The 27,905-nt window shown below is 39.1% G+C and overlaps 2 protein-coding genes across 2 annotated transcripts in view; both read right to left on the bottom strand.

The window, feature by feature from the left end:
* Window positions 1-1,226: 1,226 nt before the first annotated feature.
* Window positions 1,227-17,731, bottom strand: LOC309490478 (SE-cephalotoxin-like). Its single transcript, XM_082159673.1, has 2 exons — window positions 17,529-17,731; window positions 1,227-4,232 (listed from the first exon to the last, which is right to left on the bottom strand). The coding sequence occupies exon 2, from the start codon at window positions 4,228-4,230 to the stop codon at window positions 2,581-2,583; it is 1,650 nt and encodes a 549-aa protein (XP_082015799.1). The 5' UTR covers window positions 4,231-4,232; window positions 17,529-17,731; the 3' UTR covers window positions 1,227-2,580.
* A 1,755-nt stretch (window positions 17,732-19,486) lies between these two features.
* Window positions 19,487-27,905, bottom strand: part of LOC309490548 (mitochondrial inner membrane m-AAA protease component AFG3L2-like) — a 32,609-nt gene continuing 24,190 nt past the window's right edge. The window contains exons 6-8 of the transcript XR_014202698.1: window positions 21,904-21,970; window positions 20,936-21,037; window positions 19,487-19,771 (exon numbers count right to left, since the gene is read on the bottom strand). The gene's annotated coding sequence lies outside the window, so the exon portion shown is untranslated. The remainder of the gene's footprint in view (window positions 19,772-20,935; window positions 21,038-21,903; window positions 21,971-27,905) is intronic.

Genomic DNA, 27,905 nt, shown 5'->3' on the forward strand with positions numbered 1-27,905 from the left:
AATGCACCAATTTACTGTGGAAATACCTTTATTTAGCCTATGTGAAGATGAAAAACACAAATGACAATTCAAAAAATATCAAAAATGTAATAGAAAGTATGTTGTTGTGTGTCAATTTCACATTTTTAAGCGGGTATATGAAAATCCTGGAGCTTTCTTATTGGGTATACTATCACGTAGACCAGGGGTTTTCAAATTGGGTGAATGTGAGCCTCACCTTAGAGTACCCATACCCCCCCCATCCACTTGCCCTAACCCACACACGCCTCTGCAGTAAACGGCATCTTTTGTGTTATCCAGGAAATGATGCGTTTCAATAACAACTGTTAATATGTAAAAAAAAAATATATATATATATATATATATATATATAGTATTTGAAGACATTTTATTTCCACAACTTTTTTTAAAAAGTGCATTCATAAACAATTCTTTGCAACAGCAAATCATTTCCAACTTCATGCAGGCCTAATTGAGGCTACTTTTAAAAATCATTGAACATCAGTGGGCCTATCCACAAGTCAACAAAACATGCTTAATATGTGCAATCAGCAAGTTAGGGGCACCATAGTCTCAGCCTCAGACGTCACGCCCACGGAACGTTGGCTAAACGTCTGATGCATATGGTACACTTAACTGGAAACACTTCAGGAATGTCGAAGTCGTCATCTGATTGGTTGAATTTTATCGGATTTCCGGGGGGCGCGAGTGTCGCGTTTATTTTCGGTCCGCCGGGAAACAAAGTGCAGACGTGTGATTGCGGAAGAAAAACTGTTGTGTTTACCTGAGTGACAATGATTTGATCAGATGTGGTAATTCAGACCAGACGCCATTGTTGTTATACGTGCACGAACAGATCAATGACTTACTGCTTGAATTCTGCCGTCAGTCTGAAGGTCTGGCTACGCGAGACTAGGGGCACCATAATCTGGCCTAATCATAACTGGTCTGGCAAACCTAAGGCCAAGGTTTTGTTTCCAGATTTGTGTGCATGGTGACTTATGATGTGGGGGTCTGGGGGGCCACCCCTGAAATTAAACACTTAATTTCCTGCATTCTGGTGAATTTTTATGCACCTTTTTCTACCTTTTTCTGAATCAATGTATGCTGGAATTATCTTTATGTAAAGGGAAACATAGATTACAATCCAGATATAAAAGAATATTGGAATATACTGCAGTAAGGCATCGTTATGATTCACACATCTGTTGGCAAAAAAAACAAGGAGCATGTCTTTAGTTAGTAATTCTTTTATTAGTTTGTCACATTATCTCCATCTGGTGGTCGGATCAAGAACAACAGAGTTACACTGAGCTGACAAAGACTGCAGCAACTTAACAGTTATAATGGTACTTTAATAACTTTAATTATGCATATTTAATTATTTTCAGGACCTTCAAGCTTTTAATGAATCAAAATAAACAACTTAGTTGATCATTTAAAACTGAAATAAACTTTGTAGTCAAAATAAAATGGGGCTTTAATATTCAGATTATTGTATTTAAACCTGGTGTATTTCCTGTATAGTGAATAGTATAGCATATAGTATAGTGACTGTTTGGGTCGTGCTAACATCAGCTGGAGAGATTCAGGGAAATGAGGACATAACAACAGATCAACACATCATCCTCCAGCTTTCTAAAGAAACACCTCATCTCTGGTCAAGACCACCTTTGTCGAGTTATGATTATGGCAGAATTGGCGGACATCTTTGTTTGTCAGTCTGTGAGAATCAATGAAAATTAATGGCAGTAAGGTTAGCAGGGCACACAGATGCAGGGCGTGCGAAGATAATCTAGTGTGTGATTGGTCATCAGGTGGCCAGTGTTTTTCACTTTCCCTCCAATATTATTATAAACATAATAAAGACACCTGGAGCAAGACCAGTGGCAGAGAACGAGACAAGCCCAAATACCAGCGAGTCTGAAACAAGTCCGAGACCATAGAAAAACTGACTCGCCATAGTAGGATGGTCTGATGTTGTCATTCTGCTTAATAATTAGCCATGTGCTCATGTTTAGGAGAATGTGTAGCATATTTTTGGAGAAACAGGCCTTTGGAGCAATGCAAGTTTGTTTATGTGATACCTAGCTGTCGGACTAACATACTTTCTGTCCAATGGGACAATTTTCGGACTATTGGGGCTTTGAAATTAGGAGCTGTTGGAGAGTCCTGGTTGTTCCAGACTTCTACCCTTTAAGAGTCATGGAGGCCACTTTGCTCTGACACGATCCTGCCTCTGATCTCTGCAGGAAGGTCCTTCAGCCTCATGGTGTGGTTTCTGTCAGCTGGGAGTCTATAGACAGATGTGTGCCTTTCCAAGTTATGTCCAATCAGTTTAATTTACCACAGGTGGACTCCAATCACAGCACAAGGGGCTGAATACTCATGTCAATGTGTTATGTACATTTCTTATTTTTAATTTATCACAAAAAAATTATAAAATTCTGTTTTCTTTATCATTATGGGGTATTATATGTAGATTATTAAGGGAGACATGTATTGATTTTAGCATGAAGCTGCAAATAGAAAAGCTCTGAATGCTCTGTGTGTGACAAAGATTGATCTGATATGTAGTTGTTAGGGGACGGATGAGTTCGGATGAGGACGGATGAGGTTTAGAATCTTCTTCAGTTTGGTGTTGATGCTGGAGATGTCAGGCACAGTGTGACCTTTGATAATATCTGGGGCGGTTTCTTTCACTATCTTCTTTTCACATCTGTCTCCATGGTAACTAGTAGGACACTCACATAAATATTCAGTGGAGTTCAGCAGCCTCTTGCACTTTCCTCCGTTCTCACATGTGACTTCGTGGCAGGGAGAGATGTTTCGGGAGTAATAGACATAGAGCTTGTGATAACTATAAATATAACTATATGCATACAACTTACAATCAAGATCATCAGAAACCTCCAGGGCTTTTGGGACTTGAACAAACTGCTCTTTAATACTAGCATGCATCACCTTAACATAGTTTGTAAAAGGCTCACTGTTATGATTGCACGTTTCTAAATAGTATAATCGACTACCACAATTAGAAAATCTAATGAAATTATTATCCTTGTGGCATTTAATCAGCTTGTCTGTTATTTCTTTCATATTTTTCTTCTCTGCTTTCACAGTGTAGCCCACATTGACAGTGATCGTACCCACAGGGATCGATATCATATTATATAACTCATGATTCCTATGTTCATCTGTGTACACCATCACCACCCAGTTGTACCAGAAGTACTTCTTATCCAGAAACTCTTTCACCTGAACAGCAATGGCTCTTGTGTTGTCAGCACTGAGTCCTTTGCTGATCCTCTCCACGTCTTCCTTCAGGTAGTGCTCATAGTTGTCCAGGCATTCAGCTATTAGAGCTGATTTCTGAGCTGCGTAGACATTGTTAAACATCTGGGTGTGTTCGGCTTCTATTCCTGATGAATTGAACCCGATCAGTTTCCAGTAGAACTGGTTCAGCACCATCCCCTGCCACAGCAAACGACTGAAATAGATGTTATATTTGCCGATATCTTGAAAGTCACATTTAAACTTCTTCCTCAGCAGTTCGTTGAGGTTTCCACTGAGAGACGTGTCTTTGACCGTCAGGTAATGGTAGAGGTTGGCCACACTGGCCTCAGTTCCTGTGTTCTCATAGTAGTTGACGAATATCTCTGCCAGTCGGAGTTTGTCCTCTTCACTTTGTACCCACTGACTCTTCTGAAGAACCTCATTGAACTTCTTCCAGGAATTGAGGATGCGGACTTCGTCTTGAGAGTAGACGCTGGCGTAGTTAAACCATTCTACGTCTGTTGCCAGGTTGGAGATCTGGATGGAGAGCAAGTCCAGCTTTCTGTTCACTTCAGCAAACCCTTTCGTCACCTCGTTCAGCACCGGGTCTTCCTGAGGGATGAAGATCAAGACCATGTTGACAAAAGATGCAACCAGACCTCCGATGCCGGGCGCCAAGCTGGCGATTTTGGCAAGACTTTTCATCACACCTACTAACTTATTGGTATCAATCTTTTCAATCCCTTCTTTGACCACAGTGAGGAAGCTGTTTGCCACGGCCAAAGATTTATCCACTTTCTCTCTGTTTTCAAAAGGCTGGTCTCTCTTCACCCTGTAGGATGGGGAGACGACGGAGGACGTGGGATCATGTGACCGAGCTGAGGATGTCGTCCAGTAGAGAAGAAGGATCAATGAAGCTAACAGCATGGAGGCAGACAGCTGAGGGAACGCCATGACTGCAACACAGACAACACAACATGGAAAAAATATTAAGGTGTTTTTATTTAGTCTGTGAACCAAACAAATCTGCCGAGCTGGTGTTTTATTTTCTCTGGCAGATACGACTGGCTCTCCTCACATTCAGACAGATTATAAGATGAAGACAACCTTGGCAGTTCAATCACAGAGGAGCGTCAACGCTCCAGATTTGAAAATTCAACCTCGCCCATTTTGCTACTCTGATTGGTTTTAAGATACTGTATATGTGTGTGTGTGTGTGTGTATGTGTGAGGGTCATATACAGTATACACCATCAATGGCAAACTGAAACAGACGGATAACAAACTGCATTTGATTCGATACCCCTGTGACACACTCTCTGGTTCCCCCCGACCACCACGTTGACTTTTGTGTTCTTATAGAGGTATTTCTACTAGAGGTATTTCGCATTTCATGGAAAGAGAGCTCGATTACTTACAGAGAGGCTTTAAAAGCTGCTAGATCTGCTTATTTTTCAACCCTATTAGAAGAAAATAAACATAATCCTAGGTATTTATTTGAAACGGTGGCTAAACTAACGAAAAATAAATCTTCAAGCCCAGAAGTTTCCAAGCAACACAGCAGTAATGACTTTATGAACTTCTTCACTTATAAGATTGATAATATCAGGGACAAAATTATAACTATGCAACCGTCTACTACAGTATCGCATCAGGCAGTGCATTGTAGCCTCCCTGAGGAAAAATTTGATTCGTTCGTTGCTATAGGAGAGGAAGAATTTACTAAACTCATTAAATCATCTAAATCGACAACATGTATGTTAGACCCTATTCCGACTAAGCTACTGAAAGAGATGCTTCCAGAGGTCATAGATCCTCTTCTTAATATCATTAATTCATCTTTGTCTCTAGGATACGTACCAAAAAACTTTAAGCTGGCTATGATTAAACCGCTTGTTAAAAAAACGCAACTTGATCCTACAGAATTAGTCAATTACAGGCCGATCTCGAATCTACCTTTTCTGTCAAAGATATTAGAAAAGGCAGTATCCTCACAACTGTGTTCCTTTCTTGAAAGAAATGATATCTGCGAGGATTTCCAGTCAGGATTTAGACCTTACCATAGTACCGAGACTGCTCTCGTTAGAGTCACAAATGATTTGCTCTTATCATCCGATCGTGGTTGTATCTCGCTATTAGTGTTACTCGATCTTAGTGCTGCATTTGACACCATTGACCACAACGTTCTTTTAAATAGATTAGAACATTATCTTGGCATTACGGGAAATGCACTAGCATGGTTTAAATCATACTTATCTGACCGTTATCAGTTTGTAGCAGTAAATGATGAGATGTCTCATCGATCACAAGTTCAGTATGGCGTACCACAAGGCTCAGTACTAGGACCGCTGCTGTTCACTCTGTACATGCTACCATTAGGAGATATCATTAGGAAACATGGAATTAGTTTTCACTGTTATGCTGATGATACTCAGCTGTATATTTCTTCAAAACCTAACGAAACTTATCAATTCACAAAATTAACGGAATGCATAGCAGATATAAAAAATTGGATGACTCGTAATTTCCTACTTCTAAATTCTGAAAAAACAGAGTTTCTAATTATTGGACGAAAAACTTCCTCACGTAATAACCTAGAATACTGTCTAACACTCGATGGCTGCTCTGTTAAGTCTTCGTCGTCGGTTAGGAACCTGGGTGTGCTCTTTGATACCAATCTTTCATTTGAAAGTCACGTGTCTAGTATCTGTAAAACTGCATTTTTCCATCTTAAAAATATATCTAAATTACGCCATATGCTCTCATTGACAAATGCGGAACAATTAGTTCATGCGTTCATGACCTCAAGGCTAGATTATTGTAATGCTCTACTGGGTGGTTGCCCTGCACGTTTAATAAACAAACTACAGCTGGTTCAAAACGCAGCAGCTCGAGTTCTTACCAGAACCAGGAAGTATGACCATATTAGCCCAGTTCTGTCAAAACTGCATTGGCTCCCTATTAAACATCGCATAAATTTTAAAATATTGCTGATTACTTACAAAGCACTAAATGGTTTAGCTCCGCAGTACTTGAGCGAGCTCTTAACGCATTATAGTCCTTCACGTCTATTGCGATCTCAAAATTCCGGCCAGTTGATAATACCTAGAATATCAAAATCGACTGCTGGCGGTAGATCCTTTTCCTATTTAGCACCAAAACTCTGGAACAGTCTTCCTACCATTGTCAGGGAAGCAGACACACTCTGTCAGTTCAAAGCCAGATTAAAGACACATCTCTTTGACCTAGCATTCACATAATACATTATAGACTTCTATAATTTAATGTTAGGCTGCATAGATTAGGTCAGCCGGAACCGGGAACACTTCCCATAAATCCTGATGTACTCGTTACATCATGAGAAGAATGGCATCTACGCTAATTTTAGTGTCTGTGTTTATCCCGAGGTTTTCCTGCAGCCTGCCGGATCCGGGCCGTATCCAGATCTGACGAAGGACCTTCGCCTGGACCCGATGACAACGCAGTGCTGAAGTGCCAACTAGTCTGTCCCTATGGAGGATCCCTCTACCACACTACAGATAAGGCGTTGTCGGGAAAATTCGTTTCGCGTTCCTACCCCTAAGCGACAAAATAAAATAAAATTCTTTATCAAAATTTATAAGGAAAGACAAGTACTTTTACTTTGGCTTTTAGGCTTGGCTTGTAGGGAAAATCCAAACCTGCGTAATTTCAAATGCACATAACTATAGAACCCATTCTAAATGCGCATGTGAACGCCATCAGCGTTTCTCACAGGTTCGCGTTTAAAGTCTGTGTAGAGGGAATGGTGTAGTCTTAGCGGCCCCTAATTTAATAACAAATGATCGTTGCGACGGAAGCAAATCAATCAAAACTAACTTTAGATGGAAAATAACTTAACTCTGCTATAAAGCCAAAACAATCTCTGTTGCCTTAAATTATACGCTTATCTCTGTGAAGCTGCTTTGAAACAATCTACGTTGTTAAAAGCGCTATATAAATGAAGATGACTTGACTTGACTTGACTTATACAGCGTTAGTCACTGTGGGGCTACTACCGAAAACTGGCATTTCTTTAAAAATCTTGAAAACCTCTGTTGTGTGGATGCCGACATTCAGTAAATATGTGGAATAAGTACAAATTACAGTGATTTACTTTTGATTACTCTTGGTGCACAAATCTATCTATCTATCTATCTATCTATCTATCTATCTATCTATCTATCTAACTTTTCTTTCAAACTATTCTTTCTTTCTTTCTTTCTTTCTATCTTTCTATCTATCTATCTATCTATCTATCTATCTATCTATCTATCTATCTATCTATCTATCTTATTAACTTTTCTTTCTTTCTAACTTTTCTTTCTTTCTAACTTTTCTGTCTTTCTAACTTTTCTTTCTTCTTTCTTTCTAACCTATCTATTTCTTTCTTTCTAACTAATATTTCTTTCTTTCATTCTAACTAATATTTCTTTCTTTCTTTCTAACTAATCTATCTTTCTTTCTTCATTTCTAACTAATCTTTCTTTCTAACTAGTCTATCTTTCTTTCTTCCTAACTAATCTTTATTTATTTCAAACTAATCTTTCTTTCTTTCTAACTAATCTATCTTTCTTTCTTTCTAACTAATCTATCTTTCTTTCTTTCTAACTAATCTATCTTTCTTACCTTCTAACTAATCTAACTTTCTTTCTTTTTCTTTCTTTCTTTTTCTTTCTTTCTTTCTTTCTTTCTTTCTTTCTTTCTTTCTTTCTTTCTAACTAATCTATCCATCTTTCTTTCTTTCTTTCTTTCTAACTAATATTTCTTTCTTTCTTTCTAACTAATCTTTATTTATTTATATATTTCAAACTAATCTTTCTTTCTTTCTAATCTATCTTTCTAACTAATCTTTCTTTCTTTCAAACTAATCTTTCTTTCAAACTAATCTTTCTTTCTTTCTAACTGATCTATCTTTCTTTCTTTCTAACTAATATTTCTTTCTTTCTAACTTATCTTTCTTTCTTTCTAACCATTTACATTTACATTTATTCATTTAGCTGACGCTTTTTATCCAAAGCGACTTACAATTGCTATATATGTCAGAGGTCGCATGCCTCTGGAGCAACTAGGGGTTAAGTGTCTTGCTCAGGGACACATTGGTGTCTCACAGTGGATTCGAACCCGGGTCTCTCACACCAAAGGCATGTGTCTTATCCATTTCTTTCTTTGTTTGTTTGTTTGTTTGTTTCTTTCTTTCTATCTAACTAATCTTTCTTTCTAACTAATCTATCTTTCTTTCTTCCTTTCTAACTAATCTTTCTTTATTTCTTTCTTTCAAACTAATCTTTCTTTCTTTCTAACTAATCTATCTTTCTTTCTTTCTTTCTTTCTTTCTTTCTAACTAATCTATCTTTCTTACCTTCTAACTAATCTAACTTTCTTTCTTTCTAACTAATCTATCCATCTTTCTTTCTTTCTAACTAATATTTCTTTCTTTCTTTCTAACTAATCTTTCTAACTAATCTATCTTTCTTTCTTCCTTTCTAACTAATCTATATTTATTTATTTATTTCAAACTAATCTTTCTTTCTAATCTCTTTTTTCTTTCTTTCTAACTAATCTTTCTTTCAAGCTAATCTTTCTTTCAAGCTAATCTTTCTTTCTTTCTAACTAATCTATCTTTCTTTCTTTCTAACTAATCTTTCTTTCTTTCTTTCTTTCTTTCTTTCTTTCTTTCTTTCTTTCTTTCTAACTAATCTTTCTTTCTTTCTAACCAATCTTTCTTTCTTTCTAAATAATCTTTCTTTCTGACTAATCTATCTTTCGTTCTTTCTAACTCATCTTTCTAACTCATCTTTCTTTCTTTCTTTCTATCTTTCTTTCTTTCTTTCTTTCTAACTAATCTATCTTTCTTTCTTCCTTTCTAACTAATCGTTCTTTCTTTCTATCTAACTAATCTATCTTTCTTTCTTCCTTTCTTACTAATCTATCTTTCTAACTAATCTAACTTTCTTTCTTTCTAACTAATCTATCTTTCTTTCTTTCTAACTAATATTTCTTTCTTTCTTTCTTTCTAACTAATCTGTCCATCTTTCTTTCTTTCTAACTAATCTGTCCATCTTTCTTTCTTTCCTGCTAAACTTTCTTTCTGTTTTTCTTTCTTTCTAACTAATCTGTCTTTCTTTCTTCCTTTCTAACTAATCTTTCTTTCTTTCTAACTAATCTTTCTTTCTAACTAATCTATCTTTCTTTCTTCCTTTCTTCCTAATCTATCTTTCTAACTAATCTAACTTTCTTTCTTTCTAACTAATCTATCTTTCTTTCTAACTAATATTTCTTTCTTTCTTTCTAACTAATATATCTTTCTTTCTTTCTAACTAATCTTTATTTATTTCTAACTAATCTTTCTTTCTTTCTAACTAATCTATCTATCTATCCATCTATCTTTCTTTCTTTCTAACTAATCTTTCTATCTTTATTTCTAACTAATATTTCTAACTAATCTATCTATCTATCTATCTTATCTATCTATCTTTCTTTCTAACTAATCTTTCTTTCTAACTAAACTTTCTTTCTTTCTAACTAATCTATTTATATTTCTTTCTTTCTAACTAATCTTTCTTTCTTTCTTTCTTTCTTTCTTTCTTTCTTTCTTTCTATTAATATTAATCCAATGATATAATAGCCATATATTGTAAAACATATGCACTGAAAAATAAAGGAAGCTTTCATAATTAGTTTTGTACTAATTTCTATAGTTGGAAGAGATAAGCACATGCTCTTTTATTTTGACGGAAACTGCACAGTTATTTTGGCAGAAAACATGATTTACAAACGAGTCTCATTAAATTTCTAGTAAATTGCGGTATTGGTAATCATCAACTATGCAGATGTGGAAATAATGCGTAACTGGGTAATGGGTTCCTACACTCATGACATATCCAAGTGTTTTGAAAGTAGTTCTGCTTACCGCAGGCTCTACACTTTCTCTCTCTCTCCTGATCCTCCTCCTCACAATCATCATCAGCCACTGGAGCTGATTAAGGTCCTGTTGCTGCAGAAAACATATATTTTGACATATTTTACAGCGTCCTGTATCTATTTTTTACACTATTTCTCTGCACATTCCTTGCGTTTTTTCTCCATCTCTCAGACTATTTTGACAGATACACACTGACACAGACCCAAAGTGGGAGGTGTTTAAAGATGTGATCGGCCCAGCCCAGTGTCAATCAAGAAAAGAACCAATGGGCCTATGTGTTCCATGGGCCGGTGTGTCCGGAAAAAAAACTAACTCTGCCTTTTTTTGACTAATGCATTACACCGGCACTTACCCAGCGCCGCCAATTAAGCAAAACAAAACGAATGGGCTGCCGATGTACGAGTTTTATGGACCATTAAGTAAACAAAAAAAACAAACAAAAAATAAATAAATAAATAAATAAAGCACGTCGGCCCACCGGGAGATTCCCGGTAGTCCCGATGGCCAGTACATACCTGGGTGACCTCAGACATCTGACGTTAAAGATGTATGGTGTTGTTGCCCAGAGAAAATTACAGAGAAAAGAAAAGCAGACATAAGATCCCTTTTCAGTACACCAAACGCCATACTAACGTCACTATGTAACAGGCAAAGGAGACAGAAAGAACTGAGGAAGAGGGAGACCAGGGACAGTCCGGTGGAGAGTCTCAGGGAGACCAGGGACAGTCAGGTGGAGAGTCTCAGGTAAGGGTGTTGAGCTCAGTTCATATTTTTGGAGGTGTGTGGCTGTCAGGGTTAGCAGATGAGCTTTACCAGTGGCTCACTAATTTACAATATGATCAGCTAATTTAACAAGTGTACAAAAGCATGAAGACTTCCTGCTCAGCTACTGTTCGGACGCTCTTGCTTACAGCTCCGCGCTTTGCTCTATCGCTTTTATATTTTATCTTCTATACTTTTATAATTTTAGCTCCTTTTATCACCTAACTTTAACTTCAAATCAGCACAGTGCTCAAACGACAAAGTTTGGATTACTACAAAAACGCAGAATTCTTCTACCCGACCAGCTTACATTCCGGGGAAAGGAAAACACAACTGCCTACAAGGATAAGAGAGAAAATGCCTCTTCTGGAATCTACTTGCTGCACTAACTGCCACAGACTTTTACAAAGGATTGCAGTTCTTGAAACAAAGTTATTTACGGGACCACCAAACCAGACGGAACACACAACAGAGCTTCGTCATGGACACCCTCAGCATATAGCCGGTGAGTCACATGAAACTAGTGCTCCTCGACAGGTAGAGAAACAAGCCGATCGACTTACAAATCGATGGCACAAACAGGGAGCGAGACCCAAAGGCACTCGAGACATCAGATTGTCACGAGCCTCACATATTACCGCAGTAGCATCCTCTACCCCAGATACAGCTCTGACAAAGATTGCAAAGATTGGTCTCCTACCAACACCTATACATCTTGAGAACAGATTTGAAGTACTAATGAATGTAAATGAGGAACCCCCAAACGTGATGAATGTGATCGAACACAGACTGTATCAGCCAGTAGCTAACACTGATGCTAACTGGCGCTCAAGGTCGAGCAGACAGCGGCACTCAGCTCAGAGTACAGCCGAGCCCAGGACTCTGATAGTGGGGGACTCCATAATCAGAAACATTAGCAGCAGGGATACAACTACATGCTGCCTTCCACAAGCAACAACTTCTGATATAAACAGGGAACTTCAGAACATTCTAATGAAACATAAGACTGCAAATCGACTCATCATTCATGTGGGGAAGAATGACATTCATAAAGAGCAGTCAGAACTCCTTAAGAAGGATTTCAATGAACTTTTTGAAACACTTAAAAAAACTGAAAGTTCAGACATTCATCAGTGGACCACTCCCAGCAAGAGGAACAAACAGGTTTTCACGGTTGCTTGGGATTAATACATGGCTGCAAAAAACCTGCAATATAAAAGGAGTAAACTTCATTGACAACTTCAATCTCTTCTGGAGTCAGAGACAACTATTTCATCGGGATGGCCATCACCCAAACAAACTTGGTTCAAGAGTGTTAAAGGACAATATCTACTTCTCCCTCAATCATCCTTCTGCAGTGTGTGCCAATCCACTCAATCAGAATGGCACACACACACCTGGACACAGTATGAATGACCACAGGACTTCACTTCAGAATGGACATGATGTTGACATATCACACAAGGACAATGATAACACCACTGAGCCACAACAACCTCTGCTCACGGACACAATCTCAGCTGAGCCCTGCCCACAGAGCTCACCACAGACAGACATATCAGAACTGCTCCAAGATTCAGCACCCAAGGACGACTTCCTGGAAAACAGCCAGGGAAGCCAGGACAGCATATCACAGCCTCCTATAACACCAGAGCAACAGCCCCTTTCACCAGACACTTTCACCCTCTCGCCAGCAACTCCACTACTGTGCTTCTCACAGAAAATGGAAGAACTAGTGCATGCTGGAACCAGACTATCACACTCTTTTGCTGCAAGCCCCCAGATATCAACCAAAAAACGTAGGGCACCGCTCCCACCAAAGCCTGCAGGCCCAGCTCACCCTCCCCCTGCCTCTGTGAGAGCTCTTCGGCCTCTGCCACAACGCCAGGGCCCACACCCTCCTCCATCTGCTCGAGGTGAACCAAAAACAACTGATACCAGCTCTCAGTGATGTATGTCGGGTCCCCGTTTTGATAACAGTAACTTCCTCAAATGTTTACAGAACAAGCGGGAACCCAGTGTGCCTGTATCTTTCTCTATTGCTGTTCTATTACAAGATAGAAAGTCTAAGGCCTTCAATAGCCGTACAGCAAACTCAACTAATCTGGTGCCTATTGCACGTCTAACTAAGATTGGTGTAGGGAAAAAAAGTAAGACTGTTAAGTTAGCAATTTTAAACATCCGCTCACTTAAAAATAAATCACTTCTAGTCAATGACTTAATAACCAAAAACAACCTGGATTTTATGCTTCTAAATGAAACATGGCTAGAAGCCAGCTGCAGTGCAACAATCCTCAATGAAACAGCCCCTCCTAACTTTACTTTTATGAGTGTCTGCAGAGCTGTTAAGAGAGGTGGGGGTCTAGCTGCTCTTTTTAAAGATATCTATCAATGTAAGCAAATATCATTTGGGAACTACTCGTCTTTCGAATATCTGGGTACTGTGTTAAAAGGTGCTCCACGCATTTTACTCATCATTATTTACAGGCCTCCAAAATATTCTACAGCCTTTGCTGAGGAATTTACAGAACTGTTATCAACAATTACCTCAGAGTTTGACTGTTTTGCCATTGCTGGAGATTTTAACATTCACATAGATAATGCAGAAAACAATATGGCAAAAGAAATCAAAACTGTTTAAAAAACTTTTGATCTGACTCAGCATGTACATGGACCCACACACAATCATGGACACACTCTAGATTTACTTATCAGTAAGGGTCTAAACATTTCATCGATTGTTATTAAGGATGTAGCACTGTCTGATCATTTCTGTATTTTCTTTGATATATTGATCTCTCCTGCCACTGAAGCTAGATCTGTGTCTGTCAAGAAGAGATGCTTAAATGAGAACACTAGTGTACTATTTATGAAGGCTATTTCCTTAACACCAAACATATCTGCTGACTCTGTTGATTTTCTCCTTGATTCTTTTAACTCAAAAGTTAAAAGTGCAATTGATGATATTGCTCCTGTGAAAGTCAGGAAGAAGAGTGGCAGACAAAAAGCACCTTGGAGAAACTCAACAGCGGTGCAAAATATGAAAAGACAATGCAGAAAAGCAGAGCGCATGTGGCGGAAGACAAAACTTGTAGTCCATTATAACATCTACAAAGACAGCCTTCATGCTTTCAATATGGAACTAGGCAAAGCTAGACAGACTTTCTTCTCAAATATTATAAACTGCAATTTAAACAACACACGCACTCTTTTTGCTACTGTAGAGAGACTGACAAACCCCCCAAGCCAGATTCCCAGTGAAATGCTCTCAAACAGCAAGTGCAGTGAGTTTGCTTCCTTCTTCTCTGACAAAATCAATAATATCAGAAAGGTGATCAGCACATCATTGAGTTGCGCTGGGGTCAGACAGATCAGACCACCTGAAAAAGTAGTAACTTTGTCTGATTTCAATAAAATTGATGGCAAAATTTTGGTAGAAACCGTACAGCACCTTAAAACATCAACATGCGCTCTTGACACACTTCCCACATCTTTTTTAAAAAGTGTGCTAAACAGTTTAGAAGCAGATCTTCTAGAAGTGGTAAATGCCTCACTTCTCTCTGGGAGTTTTCCAAACTCCCTGAAAACTGCAGTTGTCAAGCCCCTCCTGAAAAAGAACAATCTGGATAAGACCATATTAAGCAACTATAGACCGATCTCAAATCTTCCTTTCATAGGCAAGATCATAGAAAAAGTTGTCTTCAATCAGCTGAACAAATTCTTAAGCTCGAATGGATACTTTGACAATTTTCAATCTGGTTTCCGACTGCACCACAGCACAGAGACAGCGCTCATAAAGATAATAAACGATATTCGCTTAAATACTGATTCAGGAAAATTATCAGTGCTGGTACTACTCGACCTCAGTGCTGCATTTGACACTGTCGATCATAACATACTTCTTGACAGGCTGGAAAACTGGGTGGGGCTTTCTGGGATAGTCCTAAAATGGTTCAGGTCATACTTAGATGAGAGAGGTTATTATGTTAGTATAGGATACCATAAGTCTGAGTGGACATCCATGACATGCGGAGTCCCTCAAGGCTCAATTCTTGCGCCACTCCTGTTCAACCTGTATATGCTCCCAATGAGCCAAATAATGAGAAATAATCAAATTGCTTACCACAGCTATGCAGACGACACACAGCTATACTTAGCCCTATCGCCTAATGATTACAGCCCAATTGACTCCTTATGCCAATGCATTGATGAAGTCAACAGTTGGATGTGTCAAAACTTTCTTCAATTAAACAAAGACAAAACTGAAGTCATTGCATTTGGAAACAAAGATGAAGTTCTCAAGGTGAACGCATACCTTCACTCCAGGGGTCAAACAACTAAAAATCAAGTCAGGAATCTTGGTGTGACACTAGAGTCAGACCTTAGTTTCAGTAGTCATGTCAAAGCAATAACTAAATCAGCATACTATCATCTGAAAAATATTGCAAGAATTAGATGCTTTGTTTCCAGACAAGACCTAGAGAAACTTGTGCAAGCTTTCATCACCAGCAGGGTGGATTATTGTAATGGACTCCTCACTGGCCTTCCCAAAAAGACCATAAGACAGTTGCAGCTCATACAGAACGCTGCCGCTAGGATTCTGAGCAGAACCAGAAAATATGAACATATCACACCAGTCCTCAGGTCTTTACACTGGCTCCCAGTTAGATTTAGGATTGATTTTAAAGTATTATTACTGGTATATAAATCATTCAATGGCCTAGGACCTCAATACATTGCAGATATGCTCACTGAATATAAACCCAACAGATCACTCAGATCATTAGGATCATATCAGCTAGAAATACCAAGGGTTCACTCTAAACATGGTGAGTCTGCTTTTAGCTATTATGCCAGCCACAGCTGGAACCAGCTTCCAGAAGAGATCAGATGTGCTCCTACAGTGGTCACATTCAAATCCAGACTCAAAACACTTTTGTTTAGCTATGCATTTACTGAATGAGCACTGTGCCGCTGTTCGTCCGACTGTACTGTACTGTATTTCATTTTATTTTTCTAAACTGTTTTAATTATTCTTATTTCTTTTTATTATTTTTATTTCTTCTATGTAAAGCACTTTGAATTGCCATTGTGTATGAAATGTGCTATATAAATAAACTTGCCTTGCCTTGCCTTGCCTATTTCTTTTATATGGGGACACTTTTTTTCAAAATAAGTCATTGGGCCCTATCTTGCACCCAGCGCAATTGACTTTGTACACTGACGCATGTATCATTCCTATTTTGCACCCGCTCACAGCGGACTTTTCCCTCCACAGACGCACGTCGGTAAACTAGCAAATGTATTTGCGCTCCCGGGGGCGGTTCAGCACAAAGAGGAGGCGTGTTCCGGCCCAAACGTTCCCTGGTGCTATTTTGCAGGTTTAGAAAACAATTACGCCACTGACCAGGAAAAACCTAGTCTAAAGTCATTGGCGCATTGCGCATGTTATTCATATGCTATTTTAAGGGCGCATGCTTGGCCATAATCAATGTAGCGTGTGCACAACGCACATACACTTTGATTCTCTCATCTACACACAGACGCAGCAGTTCTCATTTTTAGAAAAACATACATTAAGGAAAAATATTAACACACGAGGGAAATCATTGTCCATGAAGATGTGAAAAAATAGGCATAAATCTAGCTTATACATTTACCCAAATTATTATACACCTGTTTAACCAAAGCTAATTTGGGTGGGTTTCTCCATCCCCAATGTCACTTCTCTGTGTTTTACGGCCCTGACGAGAACATCGGTCTCCTCAGCTGTAAACCGCTCCTGGCGTGCGCCTGGCAAATCCGCCGTTATAATAGCAATCCGCCATGGAACAAGCACGCCTGCTCTTAAAGGGAATGTGAGATGTCGCTCTAATTGGTTTATTTCACGTTACAACCAAACCACACCTATGAGTAATGAAGCTACTTCAGACCAACACGTTTTAGATTTGCGTCGGGCGCAAGAGTCATTTATCCCGCCGTAATAATAGCAACAGCGCCCAAGACCCGCCCACAAAGTTACTTGCGTTTCAAGCTTGATACTTGCGTTTCAGACCGTTAAAATAGGACCCATTATGTTTTAAGGTATTTTTGTGGCTTGACTGTAAACAACTTAAAAATAAATAAATGGTTTTAAAGAAGAATATTTTGGTCAATTTAGTCAGCTTTTTCATTGAATCAAGAAAAACACTGAGAAGAAGGATAATGGTACAGTCTCCATGCTACACTAATGATAGTATTAAAGCTTTCCTCTGTGTACACATGTCCTCTACAAGTATAATTGTGGCTGTATTATTTGTGTCCCCTTCAAAAATTGCTCTTCAGAAATGTTGAAGAGCAACATCCATACATTTTCTCTTTTTTTTTAAATGTGGTTTTACAGATATTCATAATGTCAGATGTTTCCTGTTCTTTTACAGAAAAGTCTATTTTTGCAAAAGAAATATATATTTTTTGCGTTTTTAAAACTACAGGAAAAATCTGTAAAATCATAAATGACATTTTACACAATGTAAAATGTATTTTGACAGAAAGCAGAGAGTGCAGACCTGGCGAGAGGCTCGGTGATCTGGACACTGGCTGGATGGTTGCTGGATGTGATGGCGGTCTCTGACTACAGTCTGCAGGTTGTTGAGTCTCGGAGGAAGCCCCTGATCTCTGAGCCAGACAGGACAGAAGCAGTCCTTTTTAAAGGAAGCTGATTGGCTACACCTTCTGACAGGTGGAGCTGCAGATGCACAGGTTTGCCATGTAGGGACATCTCTCTGACACAACGCTGATTAAACAACTCTGCACTTCATCTATCTATCTATCTATCTATCTATCTATCTATCTATCTATCTATCTATCTATCTATCTATCTATCTATCTATCTATCTATCTATCTATCATGCATTGTGCAATATAGAAGTTATTTACCACAGTATGAGTTAATGGGAAATGTGCAATCATTATCAAAATTAAGTGCAATACGAGGGGGAGATTTTTCAACCACAGATGTATTTGTGAGTAAAAAAGTGTCTAGCGGAAAACCTATCAAATATGGAGTTGAAGGGGAAGTAGTAGAAGAAAACGATTGATAAATGTAGGAAAAAAGACTGAAAACTTTCACAGAGATCAGCAGAGCCAGTAATAGCTACAGTGGATGGTTTGACCAGTTTGTTTATCTCAGCTTTAGGTTTGCACTTAGCTTTGTTGATAACAGTAGAAAGATAGTTAGAGCGTGCAATGTCAAGTGCTTCTTTATATTCCACTACTGCATCAGAAAAGGCCATGGCATGGACAAGAAGGGAAGATTTTTTGTGAAGTCTTTCAAGACGCCTACATTTTGTTTTCAGAACTCAATAATACAATAACAATAAATAATACTTATTGCAGTTATTACATTATGAGTTGCTACATGACTCAAAATTAGTTTACTGGAGTTTAAAAAATGGCCCTCCTCTGTACAATGTTCCAACATGCTTTACCTATAACATACTTTTTAATTTTTTTATGGCTGATGATGTTAAATTGAAAATTCTCAGTCTCAATGCAAGCGGCCTGAATAATCCAGTGAAACCAGTTGCTATTTTTGACTTTTTGCAGAAAACAAAGAATAAATATAGCCTTCTTACAAGAGAGTCATTTGGTCATGCGGGATACAAATCGCATGTCTATTCGCTTTTTCTGTGTTGCTCCTCAGCTTCAAATAAATCTAAACGGGTGGCGATATGCCAGGGCACCTATTTATGCAAAATTCACTTTTACATGGTGTTTGAACATAAATGTGTGTTGGCAGTGTGTGTACACAACCACCCTATAATGATAAAAATCCACCCAGTGTTTTTTTATTTATTTTTTTAAATCCCCATAAATCATAAGCAGTGTCTCGCCCACGACTGTTGATTGACACTGCAGTTTGAGCATAGACACCCTGGCTGCGTTCCAAACCGCATACTTCCCTACTATATACAGTAGGGGAAAGAGTAGGCGAGCGAAAAACGAATCCTTAGTATTCATAAAAGAGTAGGCGAGAATTACCTGGGCGACGTACTAATTATCGCGAGATTCAGACGTACACTAATAGTGCGTTCGGATATGCCTACTTACCTACAAATACATACAAATAACAAATTGGTTATTCCAGTATAAATGGTTTTTGATGTATTGCTAAAAAAACTGTCCCTGGTCTCCCATACTGATGTTTAGAACGTACTTTTGCCATTTTTAGCAATACATCAAAAACCATTTATACTGGAATAACCAATTTGTTATTTGTTACACTGTTCAAGTGATTTGGGGATATTTTTTTATTACAAAATTCTTACATATTGTAGCTTTAAAAACAAGTTAAAAATCTGTCAGCTCATGCATTTTGGGAAGAGTAAAAATGACTTTAGCTGGAAATGGAAATGGAAATGGAATCTTATAAAGTTTTTAGTGGGAAGTTTTATTTTTGTTCCCAAAATGTTCTCTTAAATATAAAAAATGCTTCTCAAAAATAAAACATAAAAATCTAAGGTTTATTAATGGCATCCACATAAATTATTAGAAGTTCTGCGTACAGTAGATGCCCAACATTACATGAAGAACTCAGTAAAGTCCAATGTGCAATCACACGTCTCGACTGCTGTTTGCTCAGAGCGCTCATCATCAGTCTTTGCTTGTCTTGGTTCTTGCAGAAATATAATAGAGTCATCTGCATTAATAGGTGTTCTACTGTTCTTCTCTTCTAGTTTTCCAGCTGCTCTCCCAGTTAGCAGAATTGAGCTCCATTCTCTGTGTGCATGGTAGAGTTTTTCCTCATAGCCTATAAAAGAAGATCATGCAACAGTGTAAACAGAAAGAATACAAATACATATTACATATTAAGATCACAAGCAATATTGACTTTGAAAACTTTCAAAATTAGCCAGCCTAATTATTAATCAGAAATTATGTAAAGATTAATTTATTGAAAGTATAAATATGATACCTTATGAGTATCTATTTTGTTTCTGTAATTTAAAACATATAATTAATCCATTATATACATGTTAATAACACAACTAGAGGCTAAATTATGTGAACAAACTACAAACTTGGCTTGAGAAGTGTGAACCTTGAACTCAGGTCTCCTTGAGCACAGCGGCAGCATGTCACAGCACTGCCCACGATGCTTTTGCTCTGACGTAACAGCTCATTTTCATCAGTTATATTGTCTATGGATTGTTACATTTCTTACAGATTTCTGCTCGTTTTAAATCAGATACAGATAAAGTAGCACCGCATTTGAATGCATTGGCGATAGAACAATTTCTAGTGTAGCTATGTAGCGTCTCTTTGCTATTAGCTAAGCTGTACGTTTTAGTTACTTCAAAAGCAGAAAGAAATATATGCTATAACTTCTGTTTCTACACAGTTTTTTATTGAGAAATCACAGGACAGTGTTGACACTAACCTTCTGTGCTCCAGTAGGTTTCTGTGTGCGCACAATCTGCACGTTAAATGTGAGCTACTGTCTGTGCGTATGAAAGCTTGTTTCCGCCATGGAAAACAATTTTTAAAAAAGGTAATTGCGACTCACAATTCAAACTTTTTTTTCTCCGAAGTGCGAGATATAAACTTGCAATTGGCTGTTTGAAAGTCAGAATCACAGGATAAATCAAAAAATCTGAGAACAAAAAGCAATTCTGGCTTTTTTTTTTTTCTGTCTTTGCTCAGAATTGTGAGATATAAAGTTACAATTGCAAGTTATCAAGTCCAATTGACCATTTGCAAAGACCCGCCCCCTTTAGTTACTGTTGCTATGTCCAACAAGCCATGGCGCTCTCACGCCACACATCATGTTGTCACGCAATGAAAAATACATTGCGGATCAAAGAAAAAACGGTCAACGCGCAGAGACAAGACAGAGCAGGTTACTTTTGATATGAAACAAAGTCTCAACATTTAAATTGTGTAATTGTTTTAAAGAAATGTAAAAAATAAATACCTGTCAATCAAACTCCCTCGAAGGGTGAATTCTGAGGGGAGTAAAAAAGTCAGCTCACAATTCTGATATGTTCTTGCAATTGTGTGTTTCTGCATCACAATTCTGAAGAAGAAAAAAAGGAAAAAAAAACCTTTGTCATTTTACTGATGGAAACAGACAGTAAAAAAGTGGACTTCAAAGATTTCTTATTCTGTAGCTCCCTGTGGGATTTTTTTGATAAGTCCATAAAAATGCATCCATCCATGATAAAAGTACTCCACACGGCTCTGGGGGGTTTATAAAGGCGAAAGGTGAAGCGAAGTGATGCGTTCGTGTAAGAAACATATCCATATTTATAACTTTATCGACTAAAATAACTAGCTTCCGTCAGACAGCCATATGCAAGTCGAATTACGCCCAAAGAGTAACTCTTGACGATGTACGGCGTAGGAGTAGCGTAAGCTTTGACGGCTCTCGCGGTTCAAACAAACAGGGCTAGGCAATAAATTCAAGCTCCTCCCACATTTCTCTTTAAAAATTCTCATTTTAGACTTCTAATTCATGCCTGGTGTTTAGTTTTTCTCCATCCTCTGCGTTCTTCAATACGTTGTGTGTCAGGTCAGTTTCTCACTTACTCTTTCGCTGTAAATCAATGCGTACGGCCGTCTGTCGGAAGCAAGTTATTTTAGTCGCTAAAGTTTTAAATATGTTTATATTTCTTACACAAATGCATCGCTTCACTTCAGAAGGCCTTTATTAACAACACAGCAGGCTGTTTGTAGGCTGTATATAGTTTCTGGAGCATGCACTTGCATTATATTGGCTTACAATAATGGATTTTTTTCTAAAAATCTCTGTGGAAAGAAAGTCAGATATAGTTCTGGGATGGCACGAGGGAGAAAAGAGATCATTTTTATTTTGGAGTGCATTGTGCCTTTAAAATTGACTACGGTTTTATATAGCAAGCATATACTGCAGTGGATACTTACTAGTGATGGACTTGGACTTCTCTGTTGGTGCCTGTTCTGCTCCGTAAACATTGTTCCAATGCTTGATCTTAAAAATAAATGTAAAAAAGTTAAAAAATGTGTTAATGCTAATGTGACTATTGATCTGGGTGACATAGGACCCATTTAATGGGTTCCTTAAGTGTTATATAAATCTGGAGAACCCTTACTAACATTAACCATGGTTTTGCTACACTAACCAAATGGTAATAAATTATTGTAATCAATCCACCATAAAAACATGGTTTCTACACTTTTACTATAATAAAAACCATGGTTAATTTAGCAAAGGACCCTGGGAACATGTCCTAAAAAGAACAGCTCATACAAAAAATAGAGTTCCCTCATTATTTATTCACCCTCATGTTGTTCCAAAACTGTGTGAATTTATTTTGTATAACCTTAAGATAGCTTGAGAAATGCCTTCACTGTTTTGTTTTTTTCCATACAATGGGTTCCAATGTTATGGGTTCCAGTGTTGTTTTATTCCCAACATTCTTGTATTTCACAGAAGTAAGTCATACAGGTTTGAAAATAATTTCATTTTGAAAGGACATTTATGTTTGGGTCAGCTAGGCCCGTAAACTCATATCAAGAAGACAGGTAAAATATTGTCTGAAGGGTTTGGACCAGTGTGCCTTTGAGCAGAGTTTACATGTTCTGCCTCTATGTCACGTGTATTTTACTAACATTGCAATCACAGGAAAAGATTACATGTTTTAAAAGAAAGAATATGAAAAAATTTACACGTGCTATTTATTTAGCTGTATTTGTAAGCTGGCTGTTATATTTAATCAATTAGTTAAATGGTGTTTTCATTGCAGTGCATGATTAAAAATTAAACTTACAATAACTTATATAACCACATATATTTACCACTGCTCTATCAAACAGCAATTTAAAAGAGCAAACATATTATATATTAAACAGAGCAAACATTGCATATGTGACCCATAATGATCCTTTTGCACTCTAACAAATCTTAAAATATGTCAGTGCCATTGTTTTGTCTCAAGATGCACACCAGTAATGTTCATTTTTTCTTTTTTAAGGCACATTTTTAAAAGCTAATTAAATGCACTAAGGCCTAATCCCGGCTTAATCTAAACTCTGTGAAACCGGGTCTGGGTTAGAAATGAAGGTAACCCTAGCTCTAACCCTAACCCTTGTCTACAGACTTTTATTTAACAGCATGGATTACAGGTGTTGGCTGCAGTGGTTAGGCCTTTAGCGTTGATACAGGACGAATAACTTCTCACTGTGACAGTCTGTAATGTATTTTAGCAAAGAGTGTTTGTATGGATTGTCCCTAATTAAGCTAGAGCTATTGGTGCATTCAAGTCATGTCATAAAGATCGTATTTACGTTGAACGCACATGAACGCCACCACAATGATGAGAATATGAGTAGGAAGCTCGGGATTTTCTTTAAGCCCTGATCTTGAAGAGTTAGGAGTGTGTCAGTGAGAAACATTGAGGGATACCACTATACTTTATTCAGCAGTGACATGTCAGGCTTTTTTACAATGAAGTAAGCTGATGCCTGCACAAAATATGACAGCATTATAATATAACAATATAATATTTGATGATAAAGTTTACAGTGGCTTCATAAATTAATTTAAAACATAAAAAAAATATTTTTTTTTGTAAAACCTCATGAATACAAACTTCCCAGGAGGACTTAAACACACCATATGTTCCACCGTGAATCCCTGTTGACCAGCAAGCTCAATTTAACAATAATTGTATAGTTTGCTTTCTAAATGTTACATTTTAAATGTTAAAGCTAGTTTTGTTAACACGTCACATTACAAGAACGTTTTATAAAAAACCCTCCATCATCTCAGGTCTCAGTGACATCCTCAAAACATTTTACGAACGTTGATTTGATAATGTTCCTCCTCTGTTATTATGGAACATTGTGCCAATGTTTTATAAAAGATCATTCTACAAACTTTGACCTAAACAACATCCTCAAAATGTTACAGTTAAAACATTATATTTTAGCTTACATTTAACCTTTTGAAATGAGAAAACATCCTTAAAACATTCTTTGAACATTACATTCAAATGTTTTCTCTAAAACATTAACCAAACTTGTAGGGAATGTTAGCCAAAGTTCTGAGAACGTTCTCTGCTGGCTGGGTAAATATCTCTAAAACAAGATTGAATTGACTTTAGGAAAAGTGCTCCAAGGTTGTAATCTTATGTACATTCATGATAAGGCAGGTGATGGAGTGGAGGAGGACTGAGTTTAACTGTTTTATGAGCAGCAAGTGATAAGGAAAGGCAGGAGTGTGATGGACATTAACATGCGCCCCCTGAGATAATACCTTTATCTCAACTAGGCAGTTCAGAAGTTTTGAGTGTATGACCAACCACTACAAGTTTACTTTTGTGACAGAGCCTATCGGTCCTTGTATTTTGAAAATGTTAAAGTATTCTTAATGTGTTATTTTGGTATTTAATAACTGGGGGTGTGACGAGGCTCGTTATCTCATCTTAAAGTTTCAGGAGAACTAGACGAGATATTTGCACAATATTTGATAGAAATCCTCAATGACAAAATGTTTTAACTACTACTTTTCTAATGAATGTCATCTCGTGGCACATGGCAACACAGCTAAACGGTTCCTATATTTGACCATTTCATGAAAGTAGTTGATGCATTCACAAGCTCTTGTAAAACTTGTCGAGTTGAGTCACAGTTTTTGTAACTGGGTCATTCCTACCATTCAGTGCCATTTCAGCTTGGTACATTTCTATTAAAAACATTTACAATTTCCATGATTTAATCATTTTATCTGAAGAATGGCTTGTTACACTACCAATCTATTGGTCCAGCTCAGGATATGACTCAAAAATTTTGACCAAATTTCTCACACATGCAAAGGCCAAATGTCCACCCTGTTACAGGACATTCTCATGGTTTTGAATTCAGTTATTATAATATTTACATTTTCTAAGAGCTTAAATGTCCCTCACTATGTCCCGCAGTTGTATTTCAACAAAGTGTTCATTAACAAGCATTATCTTAAAAAAAAGTTGTTGTATTTTAAGGCACAGTGTAATTACAACACATTTCTTTTAGAATAAAAAAAAAAATTCTATGGAATTTTGCCCCATTTTTTTATTATTTGCCATTTCATTCCTCAAAATTGACCACAAAGATATGCATAACATAGGTTTAACTTATTTTATTAACTTAAAAAAACACAGGGGTAACAGGGTGGACATCACACCACTGAACAACAATAAATGCCATCAAGTCATTTACCCCTGAAGAAGAGACTCATGTCCACATCAACATTCAAACTTCATTTTCAGAGAACTTAAAAGAGAACATTTCACTAACATGCACCCCTCCAACACACATACAGTACACGTGCACACACACACACACACACACACACACACACACACACACACACACACACACCGCTCAGACAAATACACACACACACCGCTCAGACACACACACACACACACACACACACACACACACACACACACACACACACACACACACACACACACACACACACACTGCACAGACAAATACACACACACCACACACACACAGAGACTCACACACCGCTCAGACAAACACACATACACACACACACACACACACCGCTCAGTCAAACACACACACACACCGCTCAGACACACACCGCACACACACCGCTCAGACAAACACACACACACACATTGTAGTGAAAAAATCATCACAGATAATTTAATTCCAGTTTCTACCTAATCAACAAAAGCATTCAATGGTAAACTTTAACCTTGAGGGCCCTGGCTGTGGGACATCTCTTGGCTCTGGGGGAGGAGTGGTCACTGACTGGATCTGGTACAATCCCTCTGCTATTTTTTCTTTTCTCACCATGTTTTTCTCTGTGAGGTATTGAGGTATATCTGCCTTTTTTCAGGGTCTGCATCACGACGTGCCCTGTAGCGTCGCTGCTTTTCTGCAGCAGATAACAGTGTCATTTCCTGACAAATACATGTATACTATTTAAGCTACTCTTTATTGAAGGTATATAACAAATAAATGTAAAATACATAAATTATAAGTAGCAATTCAAGCTGTAAACACTTATTTATTTAGCATTTACGCCCACTCTGTTAAGTTATGTCCACCCTGTTACTGTGCAAAACAGGGTGGACGGTAAGAGGAGGGACATTTAATGCTAAAGTTAGCCATTGCTACTCATGTGATGAAAAACAAGCTAGTGCGCAGTGATCACTGAGGAAGATTTTTAACACGCTTATTACAGTTTTTTTCGATTGCTAAACGACAGTGGGCACAACTGGAGTCACATGTGCAAAACTCTAACTACAGTCTGCACAGCAGCAGTTCATGTGGACCAAACTCTAGTTCGTTTTTCATTGCTTGAACACAGTTCTCTTACGAGAGGTTCTCTCGTATTGCGTAAGTTAGCTTACGCTACGGGTAAAGTCATCTTTTCTCGAGATATGAAGCCAAAAAATAGCGCCCTCACGCGTCACAGCCCGCCAGAATGGGAGTGGCTTAGCGTATAAAAGGAAGGCTCGGAGGCTGATACCCTGATTTTCGTCTCTTCAGCGAAGCTCTCCGCATCGCTGCACTCTGAGAGAAGCCGCCGCCGTCGAAACCAGCGCCTGCAAGCCGAGGAAAGCGCCTGAGGAAGCCGGCCGTCTTCGCCGCCTTCAGCCTTCCGTGCCTGCTTCGCTATCCGGCGACAAGTATCCTTTTATACGCTTCTGCTGTGTGTTCGCCGCTGCGACACACTTCTCACAAAAGAGCCGAGGCGTTTGTTTCAAAATGCCTCGCATTTCATGCGGCTCGTGCCGAGCCCCTCTCAGCGACAGGGACCGCCACCTCATCTGCGCTCTCTGCCTGGGACGTGACCATGCAGCCACCGCCTTGTCTTCGGGCGGCTGCGAGCTTTGCGAAGAACTGCCGATGTCGACCCTGCGGGCTCGACTCGCCTTGTTCGACGCTGATGCTGCCACTCCGCCTGTCCCTGGGCCGCGTAAGAAAAAACGCCGCTCACAGAGACCACCGGAGCCTGATGCGCCAGCCAGGTTTTCGCCGGAGCCTCTCCCGCGAGCCTCGCTCTCTCCCTCTCCGCCCCCGCTTCCCGACGCGCAGATGCCGGCTCCCGCCCGCACTGCCGTCGCCTCAGGAGATGAAGCGGATGAGGACGCCATCATTGACAGCTGCTCTATCCTGGCTTCGGACAGCGAGGAATGGTCCGGATCTCACTGCTCCACCTCCTCTTCGACCCAGGAATCTGGCCGGGCTCGCGCCAGTGTGGACGACGAGCTTCTCCGCCTCCTCACTAAGGCTGTCGAGCACTTAGGCCTCGACTGGTCACCACCGAAGGCGCCCGCGCCTAACAGGCTCGACGGGTGTTTTCTGCCTAGCCGCCGCCAAGCGCCTGCCTCTAGGCCAGCACCCTTCCTGCCCGAGCTCCACGCTGAGCTTTCCAAATCCTGGAACGCTCCTTTCTCCGCGAGGCTTCGCTCTTCAGTCTCCTCGACTCTCTCTCACGTGGACGGAGCCGCGGAGAAGGGATATACTCAGATTCCCCCGGTGGAACAGGCGGTCGCAGCGCACCTTTGCCCCCCATCCGCGAGATGGCGCTCAAAGTCTGCCCTCCCGTCTAAAGCCTGCAGGACTACGTCAGCACTCGTCAGCCGCGCCTTCTCTGCCGCTGGACAGGCTGCTTCCGCCCTGCACACAATGGCGGTTCTCCAGATCCTCCAGGCCGATCTCCTCCGCCAAATGGACGAGAAGGGCCCCAGTCACACCGCCTTCACGGACTTGCGCAGCGCAACGGACCTCTCCCTTCGCGCTACCAAGACCGCGGCCCAAGCCATCGGGAGATCCATGGCATCGCTTACAGTTACCGAGCGCCATCTGTGGCTAACGCTCGCCGACATGGGTGAGTCTGAGCGGTCCGTCTTCCTCAACGCCCCGCTCTCCCCCAC

This window comes from Leuciscus leuciscus (genome assembly GCF_965113295.1).
Source record: "Leuciscus leuciscus genome assembly, chromosome: 25".
Taxonomy (NCBI): Eukaryota; Metazoa; Chordata; class Actinopteri; order Cypriniformes; family Leuciscidae; genus Leuciscus; species Leuciscus leuciscus.